This window comes from Bidens hawaiensis, unplaced genomic scaffold (assembly GCF_021521415.1).
Source record: "Bidens hawaiensis isolate Kalapana, Puna unplaced genomic scaffold, B.hawaiensis_p1.1 tig00062452_1, whole genome shotgun sequence".
Classification (NCBI taxonomy): domain Eukaryota; kingdom Viridiplantae; phylum Streptophyta; class Magnoliopsida; order Asterales; family Asteraceae; genus Bidens; species Bidens hawaiensis.
In genome coordinates, this window is record NW_027501212.1 from 1 (window position 1) to 10,135 (window position 10,135).

The 10,135-nt window shown below is 29.9% G+C and overlaps 1 protein-coding gene across 1 annotated transcript; it reads right to left on the minus strand.

Annotated features, from left to right (window-relative positions):
- Nucleotides 1–4,519: 4,519 nt before the first annotated feature.
- On the minus strand, nt 4,520–6,845 carry LOC143603695 (thermospermine synthase ACAULIS5-like). Its single transcript, XM_077080427.1, has 10 exons — nt 6,668–6,845; nt 6,402–6,468; nt 6,196–6,290; nt 5,841–5,943; nt 5,673–5,761; nt 5,416–5,572; nt 5,172–5,247; nt 5,034–5,092; nt 4,784–4,920; nt 4,520–4,685 (listed from the first exon to the last, which is right to left on the minus strand). Exons 1-10 carry the CDS (start codon nt 6,811–6,813, stop codon nt 4,601–4,603), a joined length of 1,014 nt encoding a protein of 337 aa, XP_076936542.1. The 5' UTR covers nt 6,814–6,845; the 3' UTR covers nt 4,520–4,600.
- Between the last annotated feature and the right edge of the window lie 3,290 nt (nt 6,846–10,135).

A 10,135-nucleotide genomic window follows, 5' to 3' on the forward strand; every position in this document is an offset into this window, starting at 1 on the left:
CCTACAACTGCTGTCCTAAGAATTGTACGGATATAACTTTCCCAACAAGAAACCCTAAATCGATTATCGTTTGTATGATTTATGTTATATGAATGAAAATCTTTTGAGTGAATCTTGTGTGTTAGTTACCTTTGATTAATCGTTTAGCAACCACATCGTTTGTTACCGATTCCGTCTTTAAAAACGGTTTTCTTTCTAAATATAGCAACCCGTCATTAACTCCCTTGTCAACACATTTATTTGTGTGAGTTTTGACTTGATTTGTGTAAGATCTACCCGAAATCGGGGACCTGACAAATTCATTGCATATGAGTAATATATAATTTGATTTTGACTTTTTTTTTTTGAAGATTGTGTCTTCAGAGTCTGTTACAGTTTTCAGTTGGCCAAAGGCTTAACCGTGCGCAGAAAATTTCAGCTTATTTGCAGCCATCCTGCTTGGACGAACCAAGGTATGAAATTGCTTGTTTGTTCAATTAAGTTTAATCTAACAAATGATGGAACACATGCAACTGAATGAAAAAGTGTTTTTTATTGCTTGTGTTCATTCGTTAAGAAAAAGAACGTGTAAGTTTATATTTCGCTTGTGGTTGTGAGTAAGTTGTAAGTTATATCTTATCGGATTTTGGGTCGCTTTGGATTGAGTTAGACTTTTTTTTTATTTAATTTACTGGGGTTCATGTTTAGAACAGGTTCATTCGGGATATTTTATCTACGACGGGTCAAATCATGGTAGCCAGTAAACATTCATTATATATGGGTTACTTATTTGAACGTAAACAATTACCAAAACAAACTCGAAGCAACCCGATTTGGAATCTTTAGGGAAACCGAACTGAAGCGACCTGAACCGTGTGTCATATTTAAATAATTTTTGTTGTTTAAGTGATTTACTCGGTTGAATAATTTTTCACTCCATGTATGTTTGCTTGTTGTTACCGCAACCATAGTAGTTTTGATTTTTGATGATTTTCTTTAAGGCCTATTAGCACTAAATCGTAAATGTTTTTGTTTATTGCTACCATATCAAATGTGTTCGGGGGGGGGGGGGGGGGGGCAGTTTAGCCATTTGATTTCTTTCTTATGATTTTGGCAGATTACCATATTAGCATTTGCTTTTACGAGTCGAAGGAAATTTAGGAATTTGGATGTGCAGTCTACGGGACGGTTAATAATGAATTTTGAATCACTATCGGGTTAGTTATCTTCATTTTTTTTCAAAGAGCAATTTAATTTGAAGTTTGTTGAATGTTTGGCCAGTGGACCTCTTGTATGTCAAACTAAATATTACCTGTCCGTTTCACTCGCAAGTCTCTCGATTGTTTTACCTCTTATAAGACTTTAATTTGTAGATTATTGAATGTTTGATTAGGTGATTAAGTACGAGTCGGATATACTACTATGGGTCATTTCGGGAATGGAACTTTTAGACTATGTATGAAGAAAATGGGCTTTTGTTCAGTTACCGTTTTAGGGTAAATGTTTTAATGTGTAATTATTAAAAGGAACTTTTATATTGTGGTATCGATTAAACAATTGTATTTTCAAATTCTACGAGTTATAGCCGGTGGAAAATCATCTTCCTTTTGGTGCAGCCTGCTAGCAGGTGGGTACATACATTCTAGTTGGGAAAATGGGTTGATAGGGTAATGGATTAAAACAAGTTGGGTTGGCCTGCATATGGTTTTTCTTCAGTTTCTTAGTAATTAATATGTTAATTTTGGTAAAATTCTCGAATTTTGAAATGAGTGATTTAGGATATTGTATGAATTGTAAAAAATATATTTTGTACGACTTTCAACCTGGTTTACTGGTCTAGTATTTACTATTTAGCAACCTTTTAGGTGCCATAAAAGTGAACGCTTGATAAAAAAACGCACATTGAATTTTTTTTTTTAAACATACTATGTATCCTAAAGCTTGAATATACCACGTATTTGTTATCTGATGTTTACAGTGTGTTTATTGTTTACCAAAACATTATATTTGACTATATGAGTTTCAGGGAGGAGTTCAATTAGGGTTTCACCGTTTAAAGAAAAGTCGGGTCATGAGTACTGGTTTTAGGATCACATGGGTCAAATCCGTCAGTGTTTGGCGGGAATATAGTTGCGAGAAGTGTTGTGTTCATGACAAGTGTTAATAAAAAGTTAGAAAAAATGAATAAAACAAAAATAAACGAAAAAAATAAAAAAAAAGTAAAATAAAAACCAAAATATCATTTCTTGTTCAAAAAAATAAAAGAAAAGAAATCTTGATTTAACCTCTCGATTTAATTAATTTAGGTTTCCACTTAAGATAATAGTGTATTTTTGTTTACTAACTTAACTTTTAAAATTAAAGCTAGATTACCATATAAGTAGAAAGAAATTTATTTGAGGTTTAAAATACAGATGTAATAATTGTAGATCATAATAGGTTGCTTACTTTTAATGTTTTGTATTCAAGTATGCATAAGCATGCCATGCGTCATTAAACAAATGACCATGAAACACTTTTTTTTTAATTACAAACGTATGATATAAATAAACAATTTGATGGTCAACGTAGTTTTTAATTTGAGAATTTCATATAATTGTTCTTTATAATACATATACGTTTTATTAATTATAAAGGCCACTAACTATAATTAAATTCCAACTTAACTATAACCTACCTCATCTCAGTCAGAAGCATAAGTCCAACCTAACTATAATTTTAGTCCATCTTTGAACTTACAATTACTCAATAATATATATAACAAACAAAGCTGAAAAATAAATCTAATAAAATATTTACTATATGTAATGTTGTACTTTTAATTTACATCAGCCTAAATAAAATAAAAAATAAAAAACTATCAAAACCCGTATTCAAATTATATACTCAAAATCATATAAAAATAGAATCTAAATAATCTGTGTAACACGCGAGTTAAAATCTAGTATATATACAGATCCGGCCCATAGGAAGAGCAAGAAGGGCTCAAGACCCAGACCCACTCTCCTATGAGGCCTATAGGTTTAAAAAAATATTTTATGTAGTGTATTTTTTACCCATTTATATAATTGATATCAAATATTAACGGTGGCAGGATGTGAGCTTTATAAGCTTTGAAGTAGTTTTTTGCCCGAGATCTAATCCCATTGTAAACATTTTTTAAGTTTTCTTTTATTATTACTCTTTACTTTTATGTGTGTTGTTAGTTATTCCTATGTTTTCATAAGTATGTTTTTCTTATTTTTTTAAAATATGATAATTTAGCGAAATTATTTTTTAAGTTACTTCCCGTACTCATAATGAACCTGTTTAATATCGATCGAATTTGCGTTGACTCGCCGCAACGCCCGTGTTTTTTTAATTTCTGAATATGTGAGCTTGAAGTAACAAACATGTAACAAACATGGCCGATATCGCTCAAATTCGTGTCAACTCGCCGGTGCAACGTCTGTATTTTACCGACTGAATAAACGTTGTTTTTAATATGTCATATTCTCGTATCATATTATATTTGTTGAGTTTGTAATTTAGGGCCTTTTGGTTTTCATGTCCAGGCCCTTCTTTTTTCTTTCATTTTCAGAGACGGTCCTATATATATATGTATATATATGTATATATATATATATATATATATATATATATATATATAGAGTAAGGATTTTAAGAGAACCCTTTGCAAATTGAGAACTTTGAGAACTTTGAGAACCACTAAAACACCTTTAAAAAATATTTAAAAAAATCATAAAACAAAAAATTATAAAAATTTTAAAAAAGTAAAAAACCAAAATTCTTATATTTCATTCTGGTTTCAATAAAAAAAATAAAAAAAATTACAAAAACGTCGTATTATACACATATGTTAATTTTATATAAACTTTAGTTACGTAATATACACATGTGTACAGTATCATTTATTTTAATTATACACATGTGTACAAAAAACATGTAAATGTACATATATATATATATATATATTATACATATGTGTATATAATTTAGCTAAACCGATTTTTTTTATGAAACATGGATGATAAAATAAAAATTTTTGTTTTTTTACTTTTTTGATTTTTGTGTTTTTTATTATTTTATGATTTTTTTATATTTTGGTTTTTTGTGATTCAAAATGGTTCTTATGATTCTCAATTTTAAAAAAGTTCTCTAATGATCGTAATCCTATATATATATATATTATCAATTTCAAGTAAACACTCAAGGTAATTTTCAAAAATTTAACGTCGCAATACGTGTGAAAACACTCATGAGCTCTCGACCATTTTTTATTTAAATTGTTTCAACTTTCTATTTACGTTGTTAACTTTATTGTTAAAAACGTAGCTGATATTAAGTTTTCTAATTATTTATGTGTTGTTAAACTTTTTATTATTTGTGCTGATTTGTTTTTGAAAAAATTGAATTCGGTTGAATGCAACATTGAAAGAAAATCTGCTCTATCTCCGTTACTCTTCTCCGTAATTCTTTATTTACCGACCCATATTTTGCCCCCTATCAAAACATAAATTTGTATCAACAATTATTAATTGCCAATGTTTTTGCCAATGTTTTACATCTTAAATTTGTTCTTCAAAACAATTGACATTTAAAGTAAAAAAGAAAAGTCCTTTTAAATATTTTCCTTCTTCCCAACCCCTTGGCCATGAATGAACCTTGCATTGTCCTCAGTGTACACATGAGTTTCGTTTTTCAACCTGAAAACACAGAAGTAAACAATACAATTTAGTTTTTTTAAGTAGGATGATTAGTATATAACTCTATATATATATATAGTAAGACGTAATTAACTCACGAGGATGAAACCATCTTGTTAAGAACTGTTAAGGAGTAGAATGAAGCACCATCTAAATACAATAACTCTCCATTGATCATTTCTCGTATTTTCTTGTCCATTTTCTCTTCCTGAATACAAAATGGCGAGTCTGATGCCTATACCAAGAATTAAGGCACGGCAATTCATTTAACAAAATGGCGAGTCTGATGCCAAAAGGACAAGATAATTAACAAATGTTGACAAGGATATTGGAAAACATAAAACTAACCATAACCCATCCCCATTCATCTGCAAAAGAAGGCACATGGGCCGTGTATGCAACCACATCTGGACCAAATATAAGATGGCCAACAAAGGTTCAATTATTGTTTTGTTATACTTAAGAAATTATAATTTTAATTCTTACATTTGAAGACCTGTTTGATGGTGTTGTATATGGATGAAAATACTTCTTGGTGTGTGAACACCCCTGCTGGTCCAGCCTGTATACACTTTATATATGTATTTTACTATAATAATAATAATAATAATAATAATACCTTTCCAAGATAGATATATATATATATGCTTTCTAAATAAAAATTTTAATTGTTAGCATAATCATTATGTTTTTGTAATAAAATAATCTGAATTTTATAATAGGAAAGGACCTGAGTGACAAAGATTCCATGGGGATTAAGCTTAGGTTTAAGAATATCTTGATAAAAAGACTTTGTGTAGAGTTGATAGCATGGCCCTCCTTCAACTGGATCAGCCAAGTCTCCAACTATGATATCAAATTTCTCTTTCCTCTCCTCCAGTTCAACCCTTTTTTGACAATATATATATATATATATATAATTATTTAAAGTCAACGAAGACTAAAAGTCAAAGTTAAAAGGATTTTTTTAATGAAAAGGTTAGGTACTTGGCATCATTGATGACGAGCTCAAGCAAGTTGTTACCGAATGCTTCTTTATTTGCCGTGAGGTGTTCTCGGCAGAATGCAACTACCTCCTACGCATGCGTACGTAACACCAAACTAAATTAGGAAATAAATAAACACGCTTGGTGGTTGTATTTTATGCAAACAAACCTCATCAATATCACACATGGTGACTTTTTCAATTGACTTGTGCTTTAGTGCTTCCCTTGCGGTAGACCCTTCACCACCTCCCATTATGAACACTGTTTTTGGGCTGCATCGTTGCTTGTACGTTTTTAAAATACAAATGATCAAGTATCCGCAATTTTAATTAAGATTCTTTTAATGGAGTTGAGTCATATGTGAAATATATATTTAATTTTCAAATAATTTTAAGATCATATTATTTTATGCATTGATACTAATATATCATACACATGATTATGTCGAAGGCATGTTTAAACAATAGGATATCAATTGTGTTAAATGAAATGAAACTAGAAGGGTTGAAATGAGGTTTACGTACTATGGGTGAGACAGAAGAGAAGGATGAATTAAGCATTCATGGTAGATAAACTCGTCATTTTCTGCGCTCTGCATCTTCCCATCAATTACCAACGCCTACATATTTTTTACAAACTTAATAGATATTAATAATGGTATTTGATAGCTAGTACGTTTAAGCTAGCTCTCAACTTCATGTACGCATGAACTCAAAAATATTCATAATACCTTTCCGAAGCGCTTTGTGTCCAAAAGAACGATTTCTTGGTACTCACTAATCCCCTTATGTAGCACACTTTGAAACGAGAAAATAGTGTAAAAAACTATAACATTTATATATATATACACATATACATATATATATATGTGTGTGTGTGTGTAAATCGTTCGAATCAAGATGGTAATGTTTATAAAACCAATAACGTTTTAAACGATTGATATGAAATAAACAAACAGCCCTAATGGAGTAGTGGTTAGCGAGACATATACCAAACCTGTTCAATGCAAAAGACCATTTAAGATCATCGTCGATTACTTCTTCAAACCACGAATTGTCAAGATCGTTGTTGCCCCCCCTTGGTGCAGTACCGTTAGATTTGTGGTTCTTATCGGATATAGGGAACATAATGGCTTCACCCATGGAGTGTCAATTCAAATTTAGTATAATATGGAGTTGGGATAACTTTGGTTTGATGTGATTTCTTGCAAAATCTGCTACCTTTTATAGTGAGCCACCTGCTTTCTTGAGCATAATATAAATTATTAATAATATCATTTTGTTTTTCTTTCATCAATAATTAACAAGTCGTATATGGGTCGGAAAAATATATAAGTTTAATGATTAGAGCAATACGGAAAAAATATAACAAGTAAACAAATGGAGCAATTGCCTTGAAATGCCGTAAAATTTATTCGATGCTTGCGTATATATTGTTTATCAGGTAAATAAAATAATAAAATTTCTGTACGTCTATATTAAAACCTATTTGAATTAAGAAAACTCTTAAAACACAATATAATAATCAAATTTTATTTTATATTTTGATTTTTTTTGTCACAATGTAAAACAAAAAAAGCATTATTTACCAACGAGTTATGCTATAGACAATGTTTTGATTTTTATACATATGTAACGTGTAAACATATGTAACAATCAAAATTTTACACATGGTTACTTGTAGGTAAAATAATTTATTTAATTTAGTTTTAGTTTTATATTATGATAACATATACATACCTTATGTTAAAAAATTAATTGTTACATGTAGTTTAGCATTTGCTGATACGAGTCTAAGGAAATTAAGGAATTTGGATGTGCAGTCTACGGGACTGTTAATAATGAATTTTGAATCATTATCGAGTTAGTTATCTTCGTTTTCTTTTCTTTTTTTTCTTTTTTCTTTTTTCTTTTTTGCAAAGAGCAATTTAATTTTAAGTTTGTTGAATGTTTGACCAGTGAACCTCTTGTAAGTCAAGCTGCATATTATGTGTTCGTTTCACTCGTAAGTCTCTCGATTGTTTGACCTCTTATAAGACTTTAGTTTGAAGATTATTGACTGTTTGATTAGGTGATTAAGTACGAGTTGGGTATACTACAATGATTCATTTCACAAATGGATCTTTTTGACTCTATGTATGAAGAAAATGGGTTGTTGTTGAGTTACCATTTTAAGGTAAATGTTTTAATGTGTAATGATTAAAAGGAACTTTTGTATTTTAGTATTGACTAAATGATTGTATTTTCAGATGCTACAAGTTAGAGCGAGTGGAAAATTATTTTTTTTTTTTTTTTTTGGTACAGTCTGCTAGCAGGTAGGTACATACATTCTTGATGGGAAATGGGTTGATAGGGTAATGGATTGAAACAAGTTGGGTTGGCCTGCATATGATTTTTCTTCTGTTTTAAGTAATTGATATGTTAAATTTTGATGAAAATCTTGAATTTTGAAATGAGTGATTTAGGATATTGTATGAATTGTAAAAAGTATATTTTGTACGACTTTCAACCTGGTTTAGTATTTACTTGGTTTAGTATTTACTATTTAGCAATTTTTTAGGTGTCATAAAAGCAAAGGCTTGGTAAAAAAAAGCGCACAATGAAATTTATTGTTAAACATACTATTTATCCTAACGCCTGAACAACATATTAATACCACATGTTTATTATCTAATGTTTACAATGTGTTTATTGTTTACCTAAACATTATATTTGTCTATATGACTTTTAGGGAAGAGTTCAATTACGGTTTCACCGTTTAAAGAAAATTCGGTTCATGAGTAACGGGTTCGGATCATATGAGTCAGATCCGTCACTGTTTGGCGGGAATATAGTTGTGAGAAAGTTTGTGGTCATGACAAGTGTAAAATAAAAGTTCGATAAAATGAATAAAACAAAAATAATCGAAAAAATAAATATAAGTAAAAAGAAAAACAAAATGTATAGAAAGAGAAAAGAAAAGAAATCTTGATTTAACCTTTGAATTTAGTTATTTTGGTTCCCACTTAAGATAATAGTGTATTTTTGTTTACTAAACTTTTAAAATTAAAGCTAGATTATAATATAATTGAGGTTTAAATATAGGTGTAGTCATTGTTGATCATAATAGGTTGCTTACTTTTAATGTTTTGTAATCAAGTACGCATAAGCATGCCATGCATCATTAAACAAATGACCATGAATTTTTTTTAATTACAAGCGTATGATATAAATAAACAATTTGATAGTCAACGTAGTTTTCAATTTTGAAGTTCATATAATTGTTTTTATAATATCTATACGAGCTAGTTTAATTTGAACTAGCCGACTAGTATTGGTTGTAGGTCTGACATCTATGGCTGTCACTTTTACCCGAAACCCAACCCGAAAAAATACGTACCCGAACCCGTTCAACCCAACCCGGAAAACCTGAACCCGACAAAAGACTAATCTCCAAACCCGAACCAAAGTAATTCGGGTTGGTTCTCGGGTTTGATTTATAAGTTTCGGGTCAACCCGAATAACCCGAATAAACTTTTATTTTAAAATTAAATATATTTTTAGGTATAATAGGCATAGTCTTAGCCACTAATGTTATCAAAATTTTGTAATAATTGACTGTTGTCATTACAACTATTATAGATCGATTATTTATTGTTAATTTATGATTTCCATTTATTACTAATAGTAACCGTAATCGGACAACCAAATCACGTCCGATTGAAAATGGTTATGGTTCGAGTTAGTTTTACTCTTCTTTTGGATTATTTTATCAAGTTATGTTAGTTTATTATTTGATTATTTGCTTACGAGCAGAGAATAATATGTTGTTTTAATTTTAGTATTGTAGTTTTTAAATTTTTTTTTGTTTTTTGTTTTGTTTTCTAGGATACTCGAAACCCGATTAACTCAATCCGAAAAAACCAGAACCCAAATTACCCGAACCCGAAAAACCTGTGAGAGATTCGGGTTGGGTTTCGGGTCAAGATTTAACACTTTGAAACCCGAAGAACCTGACCCGAAAAACCTGTAACCCGAAAAACGAAACATCTTTATATTTTTAATTACATTAATTATGAGCTTTGCGCTCCCAATGTAGTCACTAATCCTTAATTTATGAGTTTTCGTCAACATTGATTTTGGATTAGTTGGTATATTTCGATTCAATAAGATAAGGTAAGAGACCCATGTTAATGTATGGGAGTTTGTAAACCAAACCGAATAGAGTTAAATATAATGTATTGAGTTAAACCAGAAAAACTTGTTGGAAATTTTGGAAAAATAATAATATATATTAGCATTTGTTAATAATAAATTAATTATTAAAATGTCCAAAGAGTAAAGATTAATGCGACATCAATACTCTGAAATTTATAGTAGAGAACTAAAACACTAGTGAAAAGGGCAAATTAGTTTGTCTCACATTAATAAAATAATTAACTTGAGTTTCTTATAAGTAGGAGAACTCACTGTAGGGTTCGTAGGC